The sequence below is a fragment of the Silurus aristotelis genome, assembly GCF_946808225.1.
Source record: "Silurus aristotelis genome assembly, chromosome: 15".
Lineage (NCBI taxonomy): Eukaryota > Metazoa > Chordata > Actinopteri > Siluriformes > Siluridae > Silurus > Silurus aristotelis.
Genome location: NC_139588.1, coordinates 8,908,732 through 8,929,838, shown reverse-complemented (window position 1 = coordinate 8,929,838; position 21,107 = coordinate 8,908,732). Strand labels below are relative to the sequence as shown.

The 21,107-nt window shown below is 42.3% G+C and overlaps 3 protein-coding genes across 4 annotated transcripts in view; 2 read left to right on the top strand and 1 right to left on the bottom strand.

The window, feature by feature from the left end:
- plpp3 (phospholipid phosphatase 3) overlaps positions 1-5,045 on the bottom strand; it is a 34,146-nt gene extending 29,101 nt beyond the window's left edge. The window contains exon 1 of one of the 2 annotated variants that reach the window (XM_083563355.1): positions 4,419-5,045. In XM_083563355.1, the coding sequence (XP_083419481.1) occupies positions 4,419-4,554 (136 nt within the window). In that variant the 5' untranslated portion in view covers positions 4,555-5,045. The remainder of the gene's footprint in view (positions 1-4,418) is intronic. The other variant, XM_083563356.1, reaches the window with a different exon arrangement.
- The window catches only part of LOC310738371 (ciliary microtubule-associated protein 2-like), a 365,395-nt gene extending 354,804 nt beyond the window's left edge, over positions 1-10,591 (top strand). The window contains exon 9 of the mRNA XM_083563352.1: positions 9,512-10,591. The gene's annotated coding sequence lies outside the window, so the exon portion shown is untranslated. The remainder of the gene's footprint in view (positions 1-9,511) is intronic.
- prkaa2 (protein kinase, AMP-activated, alpha 2 catalytic subunit) overlaps positions 6,512-21,107 on the top strand; it is a 23,414-nt gene continuing 8,818 nt past the window's right edge. The window contains exons 1-4 of the mRNA XM_083563341.1: positions 6,512-6,795; positions 8,648-8,789; positions 19,719-19,812; positions 20,709-20,853. Coding sequence (XP_083419467.1) covers positions 6,702-6,795; positions 8,648-8,789; positions 19,719-19,812; positions 20,709-20,853 — 475 coding nt within the window. The 5' untranslated portion in view covers positions 6,512-6,701. The remainder of the gene's footprint in view (positions 6,796-8,647; positions 8,790-19,718; positions 19,813-20,708; positions 20,854-21,107) is intronic.

The window sequence follows — 21,107 nt, the reverse complement described above, 5'->3', positions numbered from 1 at the left end:
TAAATGAGTGTACTGATGCCAACATAGACACAAACACATACAGTGTTCTCTATCACATTACCATCTCTGACTCTAAGTAATCTGAATCTATTGACATTCACCTTTTCATAAATACACACTTAAACTTGGTATTAGCATTCGTCTCATTGTGTGAACTAGTTTTTAGTTAAGCTTTTATTTAACCTTTATTTAATAGCTCTAGAAATACTGATGTAAATTCCGACCTGCTATACAGACTCTTAAGGAAATATGATGCAGTAAAGACAAGTTAGAACAAAAAGACTACGACTTTAATTGTCATTTAAATGCATTGGATGAGAACATGATAGCAGTACAGGCTTACCAGTTAATACATGTTCAGACCTGACTATAACTGACTTTTCATTCAACCAGTACAGATAAATGGGAAATAAGTAAGGACCGAAATGCTGCCATTCAATATCAATATCCCGGCCTTTGCATTTACAGTGTTCGAGCTTTTTTCCCCCTCAAAGGAAAGTCGTCTGCTGCTTTTCTTGTGTTTTCCAAAACAGCGCTGTTCTTTCTCATTCTTAAATTATGGCTCTCACACATCCCGACCCACTCAGCTGACCACAATCACAGCTTTTTTTTTTTTTTGCCCTGCCCCAGTGGATAGTAGCTTCTGACGTGTACACATGAGAATCACTTAGTCCTTAACACTGCTCATCCAGCCGGCGCCTAACTCATGAAGTTTCTGTGTACATTTGCAAACAGTGCAGCTTAGCCTGTAAACACACCAAACATCCTGGCACCATGTCTGAGAGAATAACAGACGTGTAACTATACAGATTGGAATACAGCTCCCCTTACTGCTGGTGAAACTTCTCATCAGAGGACATCTACAGGTTTTTGTCAAAAAGGAAAATGGATTGCATGTCAAACGCACTTGGAACATTTTGAAATAAAAAAAATGCACATTAGTACAATCTCTGTGACAAAACATTCCTGCCATGGTTTACGTTAGAGCAGGAGGACTTCATCAGTCTTGGGCTAGGCAGGTTTTTCTTGAATACCATGTTAGCTTTGAGTTGCAATTATGACCCAGTCAATGGGAGTGAGAGGTTTGGTGCTTGAGGAAATGGTCTGGAAAAAGAGAGGGATTACATTTCACAGCACAGCTGGCCACATCTAGGGCAAAGAGTGAAAGTACTAGATGGAGAGAAAGAGAGAGAGAAAGAACAGAGCAAGTGAGAGAGCAAGGCGACCTTTTCCTCTTCCCACCCTTTCCTGAAGTTGGTTGTGCAGATGGAATTAGAGTAAGATCAGAGGCTGTGTTGTCCCAGGACCATGAATTTGAGAAATCTTGGAAAATATCCATAGATGTGGCTATGTGTGCAATTTCATGAAATACTAAGTGGGTAAATCTCCCATGGGTTTCTCCAACACTTTATAACTCTGCCCACCACCCCTTTTCTGGAATGCCACACTTAACAGAGGGAATATAAATGGCCAAAATCAAGAAAGCCAAACCTTTACTTTGCTCATGCACTAGTCCAGGTGAATGAAAAAATTTTATAAGAAATCAGTTGGTTGTGGAGGGTTTTTTGCTAAGAGCACATCTCACTCAATCCTGCTGATTTCTGACAGACACCCTTTCCATCCCCATGCCAACAGTTATTGTTAGCATTCCTATATTTCCCTGCAGTTTACTGGAGTAAAATTTTGGCTCGTGCGGTGTTTGTATTCTGGTGAACCATCTTAAAATGCACAGAGCGTGCATGGGCTCCATCCTGCCTTGAATGGCATCCCGGCTCCATTGTGTGCTTGAGGAAAGTCATTGAAGCACAGTGGCGCTTAGGTGAGAGCCACTTTTAGAAGGCGGTTTCCTGCGAAAGGCCGCCAACAAGCGAGTCTCTCCATAACAAATATCCCAAAAGAAGGTACAGTGGGGATCGAAGGTTAATAAGCAATCTAATGTTGCACAATTGCACAGCCATGAGCATTATAGGCTGTTCCAATTACACTGGTCTTACTTGAGGAGAAGGGGATTAACCAACCTCACCAAAGCAATGCAAATAAAGACTGAGAGAAGGAAAGGGTTGAGTAGAGCCTGTTTGGTGGCTATGGTATGTACCAGAATGTGTGTCACCCCCCACTATGACCCCCTTGGGAGTTTTTTTTGGGGGGGAATATGTGAGTGTTCACCAAGGATGAACCTCCTGTGCTTTAGTGCACTACTGTATGCTAATTGGGCCAGGCTGAGCTTCACTCTCAGGAGGAGCTCAGCAGGAGGTGAGTCACTGATCTGTCTGACTGTTCGCATTTACAGATTCACCTTCACTCGGCAGTAAGTTCCAATCAAATGCTGGCCATGGGACAGAGTTGCTTTGACTCTTTACAACTATAACCAAGGTATATTAATTTTTTTTCGGGACTGAGATTAGCACAAAGATTCAGGCCCGGCAGCATTAAACAGATGGAAGCCCAAGCATCCAGCATCGCACCGAACAAAGCCTATTCAATCAGACATTCTTCAAGTGGCCCACAACTACACACCCCCTCCCTTCTCGAGTCCCCATCTTAATGAGTCTCCTCTTTTTCACAACACCCTTCACCCCCACAACAAAAAAGGAGTGCAACCGCCCTGTCTTTACCATCACAAAGAGCATGTTCGTTTGTATCACACTTTGATGCACAAAGTCGATGCCATGCCATCTCTTAATTGGAGAAGGAAGTGCCTTAAAAAACTGGAGATTTGTTCCATATGTTGTTTAATGGCTTATGCATTAACCAAAACCACATATAAGAGTCTGGCTTGTAAGTGCATGTAAAGCAAACACTGTAAAAGTTTTCATTATCTTCCAACTAGGAAAAGACAAGGAAGGGGGGCTGGGGGTTCGGTATAGGGCAGCTAGTACATTGTATTTCATATACATATCTATGACTTCAGTTATGTCTCACTACTTTTGCAGCAAGTGGCAGCTTATCAAATGCACAAATGCAAAAGAAGTCTTGTCCTTCTTCTCTCTGACTTGTCTCAACTTTCTAAGAGCACAAAAGCAGTTGCATGATAAAGGCTTAACAGTGGTTTAAGTATCCCCCAGCTGCCCTACATCACAAATTTATACCATTTCTTTTCCACACATTCCACAAACAAAAAGGTCAGAGAGAGGCACTTGGCCTGTCCCTGCTCTGAAAGAAAGCTGATATGACGTAGTGTAGGGGTTTAAAAAGAGGCAAGGCAGCAAAAAAAAAGGGATTTGAAGAATGTATAAGATGTTTGCTAATCCTACAGCTCTGAATACTGACTTGCATTTGTATAATGCTGGATTTGGATGTAAAATGTTGGGGCAGCACAAAGAACACATGACATTTGCTTAAGAATAAGAGTAAAGCCCTAACTCCCAATTCCAAATTAGGGTTCAACTTTTATTAAAGCATGCAAATATGCAGAAATACATATAAATTCTGATGTTTTAAGAAAGACTAAACATAAAGCATAGCATTAGGGTAAAGTTCATCCCAAAGTCCTGCACGCTCATTGACATTAAGAAAATGCTTATAGCATTGTGATGGTTTCCAGGCATTTAAACAACAACCCGGCAAATGGGTTGTCAAAACGTGACCTCAAATTCTGTCACGCTAACCAATTTCCCATTCCTTTTGGAGTATTTGTAATCCTACTTAACAAGATGCTCTTAATCCGGTAGATGAACCTTACATTATATAAACAGAATGATGCAGACAGTGCAGGTGCGTGTCTGATAAAAAAAAAAAAAAAAAAAGTGGTTGGTCTGTGCATGCCAACAAAAGTAGGCTGCACAGGAAGGAGACAGAAAAGGTTTCGAGTGTGTGTGTGTGTGGGTTTTTATTATGTCAGACCGGATAAGAGAAGGGCATCATCCGAAACTTTTGAAATTTCCAAGTTTGAGCAAACTTGGAAGTCTGACGGAACTCCCAAACTCATCCTGAACCTCTGTTGCAGATTGTTGTGTGAAAGGTGTGTGTATAAGTGAACAACCCATCCCCAAGCCAAAAAATGAAGGATCAAAAGCAAAAACTAGAAAACTTCATTGTGACCGTACAACCTTTACACGTTATTAAGCTGTCTTTTAACCATGAGTAAACATTGAAGTAGGGGTGCATTGTGTGTCCAGTTCTATTCCTCTGCGATAAGGCTGTTTATAACGGCACTTACATCTGCTTAACGAGATAACAATGCACAACAACACCCTTCACAAGTGTCAGGAATGGAAAAGTGTGAAAGAGGTGCGAGAGATTGGCACGTCTGTTTTTAATATCAAAAGGCAGAAGTTGTGGATTTGTTTAGAGTCGTTTCTAGTGAATGATTTGACTATGACCATAAACTTTAATCTCTCTCTCGTTTGCGCGCGCGCGCGTCTGCATCCAATTCGTGGCTCAAAAGTTGTCCTTTTACGCACGGCTTCAACACTCACCTAAAAGAAGGCAGATGATATCCAGGACGATCAGCAGTTTCCTCTTGCTGGTGCCGGTGCCGTTGCTGTTGAACGTCGATTTGCCGCCGTTTCTTGTTTCGGGTGCCATCGCTTTTTCGTACACGTACGATTGCATTCAACAGACTTGGTGATGTTCTCTAAAAGAAATGATCAGTCCATACACTGTGAATGCGAGTCCGAGAAAAGACGTGTCAGCAAGCCTGTAGGGAATCCCGATTTGGTTTTTTTTTAGGAAGAAGTCCTTAAAAAAGTTCACAAAAAAAGTCCAAAATGTCCCTCTCAAGTTTTTTGTTTTTGTTTTTTGAAACACATCTGTTTCAGAGTACCTTTTAAACAGTGTTCTTGGAGTGGTTTAAAGAGAAGGGGAGAAATAACCTTGATTGACCTGGATTGAAAGGTGTTTGGAGACGCAGAGAGCGCGCGGCTTTAAAAGTGCTGAAAGTCCAGCTTCACTTTTAAGAATCCTTGCCTCCTCCTCCTTCTCCTCCTCCTCCTCCTGCTTGTCCCCTTTTCCTCTCCCGTGCTAAGCGCCTGGATCAGGGTCGGCCCCTTTTTCCTTCTCCCGGCCTGTGCGCCCGCGCCGACAATTACGCACGGCAGAGAAGCTCCGCTGAAATTGCAGCAGCACGTTTCATTCATAAGCTGTTGTGAAACTTGGAAGAATTAGCTGATGGGAAAGCTGGTAACAATGTCTCGTTATGAATGAATGATGAGTCTTGATACTCACATTTGCACTTTTACCTACAAACAGAGAGCGTGGAAATGTTAAAGGTCATGTATGTGTATGTAAATATTTCTGTTATACACACACTGACATTTCATTCATTCATTCATTCATTCATCCATTCATTCTCCAGGAGCCACTTTATGAAGTACAAGTTGATTTCTATAGCGCGTTTCACAATGGTCATTGTCTCAAAGCAGCTTTGCAGAATTTAATAATTAAAGTGAATGATGTGTATTTATCCCTGATGAGCAGCCTGGGTGAGTGTGGCAAGGAAAAAGTCCCTTAGATGTTATGAGGAGGAAACCTTGAGAGGAACCAGATTCTGAAAGAGGAACCCATCCTCATTTGGGTGACATCAAGAGTGTGATTATAAATCTTCAAACAATACAGAACACTGGAGAGTGAGAACCACCATGAGTGCCGGAATGTAAGAGTAGTTGTGAGTAATGTTCTTTCTACAGTCTTACTCTTACTCATACTCATTCACGATTATAAAAAAAAAAAAGAGGCGTGCATTTAAACAATGGAATAAAAAAATGAACCTGGAAGAAACCCGTGCGAACAGGAGGAAAACTGCATCAGGATCCTGTGAAGTGAGAGTGTAATTAGCTGTCTGACCATGTGTTATGTGTGCATTAAACAGATAGATTCTAATTATAAGATGATGATGATGATGATGATGATGATGACGATTATTATTATTATTATTATTATTATTATTATTATTATTATTATTATTATTATTAATAATAAGATTGATCCTCAGTATGGGGAAGATTAGGAAATATCTGCTTTAATGGTCTGCAATATTTATACTGTACTTGCTTGGACAAGTCTTTCTTTTAACGCAGTTAATTTCAGCATGATCAGCTACTGCCATCTAGTGGTAGCGTACAATTACTACTACTACTACTACTACTACTACTACTACTACTACTACTACTATTACTTCTACCATAATAATAACAACAATAATAATAATAATAAATTAAAAACTAAACATTTAAAAAATAAACGAAAACGTGTATTCTACTGATGTAACAGTTTGTGTTTAAAACAGATATATACAGTTTGTGTTATGTATCTGTAGGATCATAAGAATAAAATCAAAACTCGGAACCACTTTCCAATGAACAGCTTTAGCAACAACGAGATATAGTATATTCTGCGAAATTCCGAGTAATTTTCCCTTATACGGCATTATTATTAGTGCACTGACAGACTGACAGACTGGATCAGTGAACTATTAAAGTCCAAACACGTGTTGCTTCAAAAAGTGGCAATATATTCTTGCCTTCAGTGCCCCACCCCTATTTTCCACAAGCCTGCACCATGCGCTGAGCACAGAACAGCGGCTTCACTCAGTACTGTTTAGTGTAACGTGCTGAACCCGTAAACAAGCTGATCACAGATCAGTCTCAGCCATCACAGCCAGTCGCCCGATCTCGCTCAAGCCCCGCCCCTTTCACGCACTCCAGCCCCGCCCCTTGCCTGCACCGTGCCTGCGCTGAGTCGGACGGAGCACGGATTGTAAAATGGCCGAGAAGCAGAAGCACGAAGGCAGGGTCAAGATAGGACACTACATCCTCGGGGACACGCTCGGAGTCGGCACGTTCGGCAAAGTGAAGAGTTAAGTCTGGCGGTTCGGTCCCTGTGGTTTCGCGGACGCCCAAGTGGAAATGACGCTTGGTTTTGCGGTGACCGTCGGTGGTCCGCTTTTGCCGGCGGGTCGCTCCGTTTTTACGCAAAGCGCGCAGCAGGGGGTCTCGCGCACCCGACGCGCTTTTCCGCACCGAGCGTTTGCGTTCGCGGCCGGGAATCTATCCGCAACTGTCCGGGGATACATTATCTAAACAAACAAACAATATAAACACTGCTTTCCATCGTGCAGTAGTAAATATGCCGATTCATGTTACTGCCATATTAAGTGTTAGGCTGTAATATATTATTTATTTTCAGGGGTTATAATAACGTAAGTTTTATTAATGGATTATGCTGGTAATCTTGAGTTTCCTATGTTTTGCCATCTCATTCAGTTGACTAAGATCGATGGGCGAATTGTGCGTGCGCGCGCGTGTGTGTGTTTACGACGTATTGTCATGTATTGGGGCATTGATGCGCGATGACAGTGTGGTACACAGGGGGAAATGTGCAGGTGTATGCTGCTGAGATGTTGATGTTGATATTATTATAATAAGCATGACCTTGAAGCAGCACTAACGGAATTCTTATCAACTCCGAACTGATTTTTTTTTTCCACCGCCCCCATGTGGTCTTCTGGCCTCACAACTCGATTCCTAATACAGTGGCTGTGTTCGTTTTTTATCTATACATTTGTTGTCGCTGTTATTAAATTAATGTCAATGCCTTTTGATTACAATGATCAGCCGTAATTGGCAGCACGTGGTCGCGGCCACGCCCCCCACAACATCAACAACGGGCGGTATAGCCACGCCCCCACTGTATAAATTACGGGAGGTGTGGCCCTACAACATAAATAGCAGGACGTATAGCCACGCCCACACCACATAAATAACGGGATGTGTAGTCACGCCCCTCTCCCAAATATTGTTGACGGGATGTATAGCCATGTGTGTCAAATTATTAATTTAAATAATCAGCAGAATTACACATTAAATTAACAATTAAAAAAAGGATATATATTTATTTATTTAAGTTTGTGGGCATGTGACATATGCACTTGGAACATCTCATTCCAGATTTATTTATTTATTTATTTATTTATTTATTTATTTATTTATTTATTTATTTATTTATAAACTTCACTTTCCTGGAAAGGTTTATCACAATATTTTGAAGCACAGATGTAGGGGTTTGTAATCATTCAGTTACAAGAGCATTAATGAGATTAGGATTTTGGGTGAGGAGATTTGAGGTTCAGTTGGTGTTCCAAGTGTCAGTGTGATTGATATCTGTGAAGGTTCACATCAGCAAACCTTGTCTTCATGGAGCAGATATTATTACATTTGTGGTAAGGAAAAACATGGGTTTGTTGGTCAAGTGTCCACAAAGTTTTGGTCATGAAGTGTATAATAGGAGGAGTAATGCAGCATTGTTTTCTGCATTCGTATGTGTCCAGTTAGTGCTCAAAATTTGTTTATCTGCTTTATTTGGATTTAATAATAATAATAATAATAATAATAATAATAATAATAATAATAATAATAAAAAAGATTTCTTAATTTTCTAAATTCTAGTCATACTTCTTGCCAAAGAAAGTGATACCTTCACCCCTTGCATTCACTTGTTCACCTGCAAGGCCATATCACATTGTGTTTTCTAAGGATTTAAAGCTTAAAACCGAAACAATAAAAACCTTGATTCCCATTGTTCTGTTAGAAGTATGAAGCAGGAGGTCACAGATCTGTCTGATTTCTTTCAACCAATCTTTTCCCAGCTGTTTTTGAGGAAACCTTTGGTGGTGGTGCTGCAGCTGAGATTTTATTTGTTTTCCACACAGTTGGAGAGCACCAGCTAACAGGCCATAAGGTTGCTGTTAAGATCCTGAACAGGCAGAAGATCCGCAGTCTAGATGTGGTCGGCAAAATCAAACGAGAAATCCAGAACCTCAAGCTGTTCCGGCATCCACACATTATCAAGCTGTGAGTGGAAGTGTATGCACGCAAACACACACACACACACACACACACACACACACACACACACACACACACACACACACACACACACATTAAACCATAGACTGAGAAATTATTTAAGCAGCCCATATTTATTTATTTATGCACCAAAATCTTTTACTGTGCTACTGTATCATGAGTGGGACTCAATTAAGCTTTTAACATTATTATTGAAATCATGGAAATAATGTTTTAACAGTGAATCAAACTAAACTATCGTTTATCCCTTCTGAGCTCTTTTCAGGGCACAAACTCAAATTCACCAGGTTTCTTTGCTGATGGTGGCTGTTTTTTGATGTTGGATGAATAATAAAGTTGATAGTAATAACTAGGGAGGTGTAACATATATTTAGCAAATAAACAAGACGTTTCTAACCACATTACATGGGCAAAAGTTTGTGGACACCTGACCATAAGATTTGTATGTGCTTTCAGAGCATCCCATACAACATTTAGTCCCCATTTGCTGCTATAATAAGCAACCATTCTTTTGGAAAGATGTTTCACCAGATGTTTTTAGTAAAGTGATGTAGGTCTCAGTCAGTGCTCCAGTTCATCTCCACGGTGTTCAGTAGGGTTGAGGTCGGATCTCGAGATCTTCCACTCCAGATCCCACTTCAACCCATGTGAATTGTATCTTCATGGAGCTGGCTTTGTGCACAGTGGAAATTGTCATGCTGGAACAGGTTTGGATCTCCTAGTTCAATTAATAGAAAAAAAGGTAATGCAACCGCCTCCAAAGACATCCGATACAATTGTGCACCTCCAACTTTGTAATAACAGTTTGGGGAAGAATCACATGTGGCTGGCAATGTTAGGTGTCCCAATACTTTTGTCCATACAGTGTATGTATTATTTAACATGCAAAAGTATGGAGACTGTCGAATGATGGAATTTGATATGCTGTATCATTATACCCTTGCATTTTAACATTATTATTCATTCTGTACAGTACAGAGATTTGCTATAATGACGCAAATTTTTGTTCCCAGCTACTTATAATGTACAATAAGGATGTTTATGGCATTTTGCAGGTAATAAATAATATATAAATGATTGCTGTAGATACAATTCAGTACATCACCTAGGTTGTAAAAGCATATGAATAATCCTTTTATTATTCCAAAGGTGTTCTTTTATCCCGACATTTTCTACATGGCAACTCCAGCAGCTGTTCAGCAGCACGTTTCTTTTTTTTTATCATGCTGCTATGTCAAGCAGATCTGACAGGCTTTCGTACAGTTTCTCGCCTGCAGTGAATATGCTGTCTCCTGTCATCAAAACAGTAGAAAGCTTACAATGAGTAAGAGTCGACAGAAGCTTGTTAAATGAGAGCTATAGCATAGCCATCATGCTTCACAGCGGTGTGCCGTGCGTTTTCCAAGCTGTGACAGGAATCTCGCTGTCCCCCTAGGGGAGATGATATCAAAAATAAGCATGTGAAAGCCAGAGGAGATTGCACACTGAACACAAAGCGTTACATGTGTAATTGATAGCTCCGTTGTGAAAAGGTTAGTGTCAGATATCATGGGCTGTGATGTTCATTAAATACGCAGTTTGACCTTTAACGCTGTATGGCCTCTCTTTGTGCATACAGCAACAGCTGGCATTACCATTTAGTCTTACAGCGACAGCGTTGAGCTCAGCTGCTATCAGGGCAAAGATTATTCCTTTTAGATTATTTGTTTGTCCTTACATAATGCCAAATGTACAGCAACTGGTTTTCACAAAATGTTCTTGATGGTATTCTTCACACTAGTCACACTTCTAGTAAATCCTATATAGAATATACAGTTTTAGGCACTTGTAAACAAATTGCTGTAAACTAAGACTGCTTTCAAAAATACAAGAGTTAAAAGTTTACCTTAATCAACTACAAATAGAAAGTAAATTAGCCATCATTCCAATCCAAATTAGTCTTTGGTGTGACTACACTTTGCCTGCAACAAACCAATCTCTTTTGTGGAATTCTTCTGTCTCTTCATATACAGTGAGGAAAATAAGTATTTGAACACCCTGCTATTTTGCAAGTTCTCCCACTTAGAAATCATGGAGGGGTCTGAAATTGTCATCATAGGTGCATGTCCACTGTGAGAGACATAATCTAAAAAAAAAAATCCAGAAATCACAATGTATGATTTTTTAACTATTTATTTGTATGATACAGCTGCAAATAAGTATTTGAACACCTGAGAAAGTCAAGGTTAATATTTGGTACAGTAGCCTTTGTTTGCAATTACAGAGGTCAAACGTTTCCTGTAGTTTTTCACCAGGTTTGCACACACTGCAGGAGGGATTTTGGCCCACTCCCCCACACAGATCTTCTCTAGATCAGTCAGGTTTCTGACCTGTCGCTGAGAAACACGGAGTTTGAGCTCCCTCCAAAGATTCTTTATTGGGTTTAGGTCTGGAGACTGGCTAGGCCATGCCAGAACCTTGATATGCTTCTTACAGAGCCACTCCTTGGTTATCCTGGCTGTGTGCTTCGGGTCATTGTCATGTTGGAAGACCCAGCCTCGACCCATCTTTAATGCTCTAACTGAGGGAAGGAGGTTGTTCCCCAAAATCTCGCAATACATGGCCCCGGTCATCCTCTCCTGAATACAGTGCAGTCGCCCTGTCCCATGTGCAGAAAAACACCCCAAAAGCATGATGCTACCACCCCCATGCTTCACAGTAGGGATGGTGTTCTTGGGATGGTACTCATCATTCTTCTTCCTCCAAACACGTTTAGTGGAATTATGACCCAAAAGTTCTATTTTGGTCTCATCTGACCACATGACTTTCTTCCATGACTCCTCTGGATCATCCAAATGGTCATTGGCAAACTTTAGACGTGCCTGGGCCTGTGCTGGTTTAAGCAGGGGAACCTTCCGTGCCATGCAGGATTTCAAACCATGACGTCTTAGTGTATTGCCAACAGTAACCTTGGAAACGATGCTCCCAGCTCTTTTCAGGTCATTGACCAGCTCCTCCCGTGTAGTTCTGGGCTGATTTCTCACCTTCCTTAGGATCATTGAGACCCCACGAGGTGAGATCTTGCATGGAGCCCCAGTCCGAGGGGGATTGACAGTCATGTTTAGCTTCTTCCATTTTCTAATGATTGCTCCAACAGTGGACCTTTTTTCACCAAGCTGCTTGGCAATTACCCCGTAGCCCTTTCCAGCCTTGTGGAGGTGTACAATTTTGTCTCTAGTGTCTTTGGACAGCTCTTTGGTCTTCGCCATGTTAGTAGTTGGATTCTTACTGATTGTATGGGGTGAGCAGGTGTCTTTATGCAGCTAATGACCTCAAACAGGTGCATTTAATTTAGGATAATAAATGTAGTGTAGGTGGACATTTTAAAGGCAGACTAACAGGTCTTTGAGGGTCAGAATTCTAGCTGATAGACAGGTGTTCAAATACTTATTTGCAGCTGTATCATACAAATAAATAGTTTAAAAATCATATATTGTGATTTCTGGATTTTTTTTTTTAGATTATGTCTTTTACAGTGGACATGCACCTACAATGACAATTTCAGACCCCTCCATGATTTCTAAGTGGGAGAACTTGCAAAATAGCAGGGTGTTCAAATACTTATTTTCCTCACTGTAATTCCAGACAGACCGGATGATGTTAAGATCAGCACTCTCTGGGGGCCAAAACTATTAATTCCAGAACCTTGTTCTTCTTTATGCCTTGTTCTGCTTTATGCCATTTTTCTGAACCCCATTTCATAGTTGAGTTAGTCTTGTTTTCATGTCAAATGTATGGCTTTTTGGCCTTTTCCTTCTTAAAGACCACTTCTGTCCAGACTTCCCGGCAGACTCCCGAAAGTTAATACCTGGCTCCCACTGGTTTCCGCCAGTTCTTCTAATTCTGTGTGCAGGTGTACAGTATCTAGAAGAATTAAAGCTGTTTTGCTGGCAAGGGTGGTCAAAGCAAATATTTATTTGATTTAGATTTATTTTATGTTCATTTAGTTGTAAAAACTATTAAAACTTACATTTTTAAAAGCATTTATAAACTTGCACAGTACTGTAAATGAAGTACTTCATATCAGAGGTTGACCGATTGATCAGCTGGCCTGATTAATCATGGCAATTTCTGGCATTTTTTTAATTATTCAGCATTGGCCAATTGTGCTGTATATTAGGCCGACTATTAGGCAGGCGCATCTGAAACACTGTTCGTAACCCCGGTTCTCTGAAACATCTAGTGGAGAGATACACCTAAGGGAAGGGCATCCGTACCTGACCTCTGCAGAAGCACCCAATTGTACCAAGTCTGGCTTGAGAGACAGGAGCGAGTGCCCAATAGCAGATAAGGGAACGCCCCTTACCCGAGTGCATATGGCACCTACACACGCTACCTTTTCACAGTAAACATACGCTTCTCATGCAGCAAGCAGGGCAAACTTGGTGGGTCTCTCCACTCGATGTTTCAGAGGACAGGGGTTACGAAAAGTAACCTATTGTTCTCTTTCATCATCTTGTGTTCGAGATCCACCTATTGCAATATGGACAACTCTCCGGTTGCCCAATACACTTACAGCGAGGCCCTGTAAGCCAGAAGATGGCCCCCAAGGCAGTGCTTGGCACGTCACAAAGTAGTAGACCTCACACAAAGTGAGGGTGGAAACCCAGCCATGAAAAGCATGACATGTGGTTACATGCATGCTAGGACCCTGATGACACCCAACATGTGGGCAGTCTGTAGAAATACACAACAATGTATATATGAAAATTTTATAAATTTTGGTGTTGGGAAAGGGTACAAACTAGCATGCTTGATAACATGCATAACTGGTTTGGGCAGTCAGGATTAAAAGGAGTGTGGGCCTAGTAGCACAAGGCTACAAAGAGCCCACTACTAAGAATGCATGCGCTACCGGGGTCTGGGTAACATCAAGCCGGTAGTATCTGACAAAGGTATGTAGAGAGGCTTACAACGGCACAAATGTACTGCAAGGAAACCCCTCTAAACAAATCCCAAGAAGCAGCCAAGCCTCTAGTGGAGTGAGTTCTAAGGCCCCTTGGAGGCTGCACTCCCTAAGATTCATATGCCAAGATGATAGCTTCCACAAGCCAATGAGAGAGGCATTGCTAAGAAATGGCATTCCCTGTGTTCAGGGGGGCCCAAGAAATGAAGAGCTGGTCGATCTTTTTAAAGGGCTAGTCCTGGCGATGTAACCCCGCAAGGCATGCGCAGCGCATGGTCCTCTGCAGAGGAAAAGGAGGAGGGTGAGAAGCAGAGAGCTCAGTCACACCACCAGTAAAAAATGGTAACTGGGAAGCATTTAAGCAGGAAGGCTGGGTTGGGCCTAAGAAGAACCTTATCTCCATTGAGCGAGAATTTGGTGCACGAGGAATGAACCGAAAGTGTATGCAAATCCCTGACACCTTTGGCAGAAGCCAAGGCCAGAAGCAGAGCTGTCTTCAAGGACAGAAGTCTGAGGGAGATATCACCCAGTGGCTCGATGTCTGTAGAGACAGCACCTCCAGAGGTCCCATTATAGAACTGGACTTCTGGTACTGGTAAGGATCGGTCAGCACCCTTCATAAATCTACGGATAAGGGGGTGTTACCCCACTGTAGTGGCACCAAACGCGGCATGACACGCAGCGATAGCCACTAAATAGTCCTTAACCATAGAAATATCTATTCTCATTAATGTTAATAACACGAGGGGGAAGCCCCAAAGTGTTTAAATTTGCCCTCTCACGGGCCAGGCTCATAGAGCCACCCTGTCTGGGTGAGGATGGTAGATCTTAGGAAAGGAGGTCAATGCGTAATATAAGGGGCCTTGGCCTTGCATACAGAAAAGGGATTATCTCTGCTAGCCATGGTGCCTTGGGCCACCTGGGTGCTATTAGGATCAGGGTCAAACCCTGTACTCCCACCCTGGCCATGGTTGGAGTTATTAGGTAGAGCGGAGGAAACGCGTAGAGCAGCACGTTGGGCCATGGATGACCCAGTGAGTCTAGGCCGAGGAGGGCATCCTCGTCCCGTTGCGAGAAGAACATTGGACAGTGGGTGTTTCTGCACGAGGCGAAGAAATCGATGACCGATCGTCCGAACCTCTTCCATAGCAACCACACTATTTGAGGGTGAAGGAGTCACTCTTCTTAGAGTGGATTTCCCCATGACAAAAGGTCTGCGCCCCTGTTTAGAAAATCCGGGACATAAGTCACCTATAACGAGACAGAAAATGTCAGTGGACCATCTGCTCCATACTAACAGCTTGTGAGGTAAAGCTTTTGAGTGAAAGCTTTTAGGAGCGCATCCCCCTTGATGGTTGATATGTGCTATAGCTGTTGTATTGTCACAGTGCACCAGCACATAATCCCCCTGCAAGCGGAGTAAAAAATGTTTCAGAGCCTTCCACACTGTAGGGAGCTCCAAATAGTTGATATGGGCAGAGTGTAGTGTGTTTGGCCACACACCATTCACTGATCTGCCTTCCTGTGTGGCTTCCTATCCTGTTAAGAAGGCATCTGTCTTTACCACTTTCTGCAGCTTGATCGCCTTAAAGGGGATCCCATTAGGAAAAAATTCTGTGTCTCTCCAGTGGCGCAGCGCTGCTGTGCATGTGCCTGTCGCCGTGACAAACGTGGCAGAGATTGCGCAACCGACTGAGGAGATAAGATAAAATCCACTTCATGAAGCCCTCATTCTCAGAAGGCCTAGAGGCAGGACATTAACAGACGAAGCCATAACACCCTGTAATCTAAGACATGTATGATGTACATTGTACCCTTGCTCCTTCCCTGAACTGAGAGACAATTCATGAAGGAGAGAATGTGCTTCTGCGACAGGCGCGCCCGCATTGTAACGGAATTCAGCTCCAAACCCAAGAATATAACATTCTGAGCGGGAGTGAAATTGCTCTTCCCCACATTGACTCTGAAACCGAGCTCTGTGATGTGCGTAAGCACATGGGTAGTGTTTTGAATCACTTTCTCTCTTGAATCGGCTATAATCAGCTAATCGTCTATTTATGTCAGCTGTTCTCAGCGGCGCAAAGAGACAGAAAGTCCTTGGACTGTGCGTGCCTGAACGGAAGGACCGTGAATTCGTAACACACACCTTAGTAGGTGAAATGATTAAACGTTTTATTAAACGTACAAGAGTGCTGTGTGATAGCATTCCGAAATTGTATTTCCTTAAATGCGTGTTCAACATTCTGAGATACAGAATACCACGGAGAGAGCCGTCTTTTTTTGGGACCAGGAAGTAGCGAGAGTAAAAGCCCTGTTTGCTTAAATGCAGAGCTACAACTCTAACCGTCCCCTTTTCGAGGAGGAAAGCGATTTCGTCAGAATGTGAGTGGAGCTCTCACCCAAAATACTCAGATGAAATGTGGGGGTGCTCTGAAACTGAAGCCTGTAACCCCTTGTGATCGTGTGAATCACCCATTCGGGGGCTGACACAGACAGCCAGGCTGTCACGTGACTGGTGGACTGCCTAAAGTCGGTCTGGCCGGATCGCTCATTATTGGTGCAATGATGCCATCTAGTGGGCTAACAAGGAGCAACATGCAAGGGTTTAAAGGAAAATACTCCCTCAGAAAACTAATTAATATGATTCGTTATGTTTTTTATTATTTTTGTGTTTTGTAAAATACTGGGGCCGGAGCCTTTATTAAATTTGTGAGAGGAGTGTGAAGGGAGCTGTGTGGTGACCCGAACTGGAGATCGGCACACGGGGAACGGGGAAACATAGAGTGCAGAACAGGTGTCCGAAGCGCTGGCCACCCATGAACACGGACTTAAAGCCCTCTGTGGCTAAGCGTCAGGCCGGCTGTTTCCGTTTAGAAGTAGTGGGGTTAGGGGGCTTCTTAGATGCGGCCGCTGTGGGTGTGGGTCACTCGGCTGAGCTGATGGTTTCCCGCAGGTTTTCTTAGTACTGCCTGTATGGTGGGAATGGCATCCCATAGCAGGTGCATTAGGCGGCCGCACAGACAGCATCTGGTGCGGCGTTGGCTTTCTCAGAAGACAAAGTTTAAAAGCCTCGTCCTTCTTGTTCTTGTCATCGCAGCGCTGCTGCATTAGCGCAGCGGCAGGGCCAAAGAGAGCCTGTCCAGGCTCAACCGGCACTCCTGCAATGTGCCGCTTTTCACTATTGGGGAGACCGGATAGATTAAACCACAGCACGCATTCTCCAACCACCGATAGAGCGATGGAACGCCTGCTCGCTTGGACCGCTTGGCGACCCTTTCTCCAGTTGTTGTCCAACATCGATGAGGAGTTCGGCCTGATATGCGGACAACAGTGAGGAGATGTTAGGAGCACTTACTGCGAGAGCAAATGCTTTGTAAGAAGCCTGATAAATGGACGTGGAGAAGCGATTCTTCTTGCCTGGTAGTACAGTTTTGGGTGGGGTAAGCAGCCTGCCTTAAGAGGGGTTAACGTGTCTGGCTATAGAGGGCTTGAGGGGTCATCCATGTTGAGACTCGCTATATCTTTAACCCGCAAGACCATGTTTAAGATCAAGCGTATCTCCAAAAAGATGCAGGGAGAATGGGAAGAAGCTGCTGCTTTCTAGGGCCGGGAAGTGGTCCCAGAAGTTTTCTGTCATACACATCCCTCTCCTGATCCGAATCGTTCAGGAGGGCCAGCTATCCGATATTAAGGTACGCGACAGCTTGTTCACAAAGCTCCAGAAGTACAGATTGAGGCAAGGAGCGGAAGCCTGAGAGCCTACAGGTGACGGGATGGGCCTCGTTCTTATACCCGGAACCGGGTGGTCCGGCCGGAAATAAATCCTCGAACGAGGGCGGACACTGGTCAGCTCAGTTAGAGGAAGCTGCACTGCGAGAGGCCCCCAAATGTGCAACAGCTTTGCCTTTTTCCCCCTCCGAGTCAGACAACCCGAAGTCGACGCACTGCCTAGCAGGTATTTTGAGCCTGGGAAGCAGGAGCTTTTTAAGCAATTGCTTCAATTCTCGGGAAGGCCGACAGCTTCTCGAGCATGTTTAAGACCCAAGCAGACAACACATAAGGAATGGGAATCCCTAGCGGCGATGAGAGCACAGCACGCAGCCGTGCTGACTTGCAACAGGTGGTCCACCTGTGTAGGAAATTTAGAAAAGCTTACCTGGCTAAGGACGAGCACGTCTGGTGGAGGCTGATCCAAAGATGTGTCCCCCTGAAGACAAAAAGTGCGGTGTGATAACCAGCAAGTTGTGCGGTAAGAAAAATAGATGTCGCGGGAAGGGAATGTCAACTGAGGAAAGATAGCGCATGCAAGTGCCTTATGCACTCAGGTAAGGGGCAATCCCTAACCTGCCATTGGGCACGCACTCCCACCTATCAAGCCAGACTTAGTGTAATTGGGTGCTTCTGCAGAGGTCAGGTGTGGATTTTATACAGGAGATTATGAAAAAGAAACATTGTGTTGTAAATTTTGCGCTTGCATTAGAAAACATAATTGTCTTATACCAGCAGGTGGCAGTAGTCTGTATTCAGCAACCAAACATGGAAACCAGATGAGCTAGAACTGTGAAGCAGTGTTTATAGCTTCCCCTTTCCTTCTCTTTCCCTACCATTACTGCTACATGTCTGCTAAGTTGCAAAGACAAGAGCAAGACTGACAAGAAGTGTGTTCCTTTTATTTTTGTGTGTTTATTTACTAAGCTAATTAGTCAATCGGATTCATTTTCTTGCTGACGAGCTCCGCCGCTGATTTGACATGCAGAATCAGGCGAGAAACAGCTAACGCCGTCCGACTAGAGCCATTGGTGTGAAAAAAAAGCCGACTGACACTAAAAAAAACCACTGACATTCCAGACGACCGATCGTCAACTTGTGTTGTCCCGGGCTTCTTACCATTTGTTCCTTATCTAGCCTTATATATTTCCTTGGTTAAATGTTATGCTGCTTTTGGAGAGCGAATGAAAATACATTTGGAGAAAGCATGAGTGCACTGATTGGAGAGGCTTGTGTTGTTCAATAAATGTTAAATTTAAGTGAGAAAAAAAAAAAAACGGCCAAACATATCGGCCAAACTAAAAAAACGCCTTCATATAACTCAAATAATTCTAATACAAAAAATCCATTCAAAATACAAATGATTCATTTATATTCATTTTTGATCCATGCAAATGAACGTTATATTAAGCAACTTAATGTTCCATATTTGCAAAACAAATCAACAAACCAAACCACAATCATATTTGGCAGCATGAGAGCAAAAACACAACAGCACTACCTCAGAATAGAAGGTTTGGTCCTTATGAAACCAGACATGCTTGTTCTTGATTGGCTCATTCACAAACCAAGAGACTTAGAGATCACAGAGTATGGAGAGCTGGAGAATGTTCACAAAATCAAAGGAACTATGAATCTTAATGAATAAAATCATACAAGGACATTTATGTGATATTTTATTTTAGCTTACTTTAACTTCATAAATATGGGTATATGACTGCCGAAACCGTGCTCAAAGCAAGCTGTGTTATTCAAAATAAACACAATGATGAGATAATATGCAATTGCTTTTTTCCTATGATGGTCCTATGTGATGTTCTTCAAGGGCCTTTCCAATCAGATGAGGTCATGCTGCTGTGGGGCTTTTTTGTTTGCGGTCATATTTACAGATTTTCTGTTACGTTAGGTATTTATTTGGGGCTTCTGATAAGGAGGGTTAACTACATAAACAATGCTTCTACATATATACAGCGCAATATATACACAGGTTTCCCCATTTAAACCTGGATTTAACCCACCACATATGAATATTGTAGTATGTGTTTCTGCAAGTAGCACCAATAAATACCCTTGCGATCATATTTAAAACAACATAAAACAATACTTACTCAGTCTTCGCATAGTACTGTCTTTTGTAATACACTCTGTAAAATACACTGAAGTATCACTATAATTTAAATGTGTCTGTGTGTGTGTTGCAGCTATCAGGTGATTAGTACTCCCACAGACTTCTTCATGGTGATGGAGTATGTATCTGGAGGAGAGCTCTTTGATTATATCTGTAAGAATGGAAGGGTAAGAATTCTAGCATAATGAGTGTGTTTCACAGTCACTTCATTAGGTACAGGTACCTTTGGACATTTTATTAGGGTCATCTGCTATACAGATGCTCTTAGCTTGTGTATAGCAACAAATGAGCTACAGTCAGTAACTGTAAAAATGCACCCATTAAATGTTAAATAAATGGCTGTTAAATGTAATCTGTACCTTATGTCATTTTCTTTAGCAAGCCTATAAACAACATGCATAACCGCTGAGCCTGGCTAAACCTTATAATTGCAAGGTACCTTTTTATGGCCTGGCACAGATTGTGTTTTGCAATATTGAGATTGTGCATTTGATCACGGGTGGGAAATTGCTAGTCCTGGCATTTTCGAAAAAAATATATATATTTTTATGTCAAGGCTATGCTAAATAAAGAAGCAAAAATCTTCCTCCTGTTGACTTTTCTATATCCTCTTAAATGTAATGTGTTTGTACTTGGTTGAAAATTCCATTTTACATTTAGATTTGCTATTATAATTCCCTCCACTCTTCTGGGAAGATTTTGGAGTGTGGTTGTGCATATTTGTGTTAATGCAAGCAAAAAGAATGTTAGTAAAGTAGGTGATGTAGGTGAGGTGAGGAGGCCTGGGGTCAGTCAGTGTGCCAATTCATCCCAAAGGTGTTCAATAGCGTTTGGGGAAGGACCACATATGGCATTTGTCCACTATACATAAAAAAAAAAAAAAAAAAAAAAAAACAGTCACAATGATTCTATAATGTTTTTTTTTTATTAAAGGCAGCCATGCTTCATCCCTGACCACACCATCGATTTCATTTTGACTGTAATGTACATATCTGCAGTAGTGTAGGTGTGTTAGTGTTTAATAATTCTTCATCACTGTACTCTCCCCCGTCTCTACAAACAGGTAGAGGACACTGAAGCTCGCCGTTTGTTCCAGCAGATCATTTCCGCAGTGGACTACTGTCACAGACACATGGTGGTGCACAGAGACTTGAAACCGGAGAATGTTCTTTTGGACGGCAACATGAACGCCAAGATTGCTGACTTTGGTACACAGGAACAGAGTTGCTAAGCAACAGGCAGTTTTGAAACCTTTTTTGGAAATTTAGTCTATTAATCAGGTTGTTTGGTCGTCTAGGAAACATGTCAGTTGGAGATTGTATTTAGGGTTTTAGCAAAAAAAATCGAATAATGACAGTTATTAAGGAAAACAATTCTTATTATGAATTATAACAAAAAGCAGGTTTACATCTGTGTACTATTTAGAAGACACTAAGATTGACTGTTTTACTGAAAAAATCAG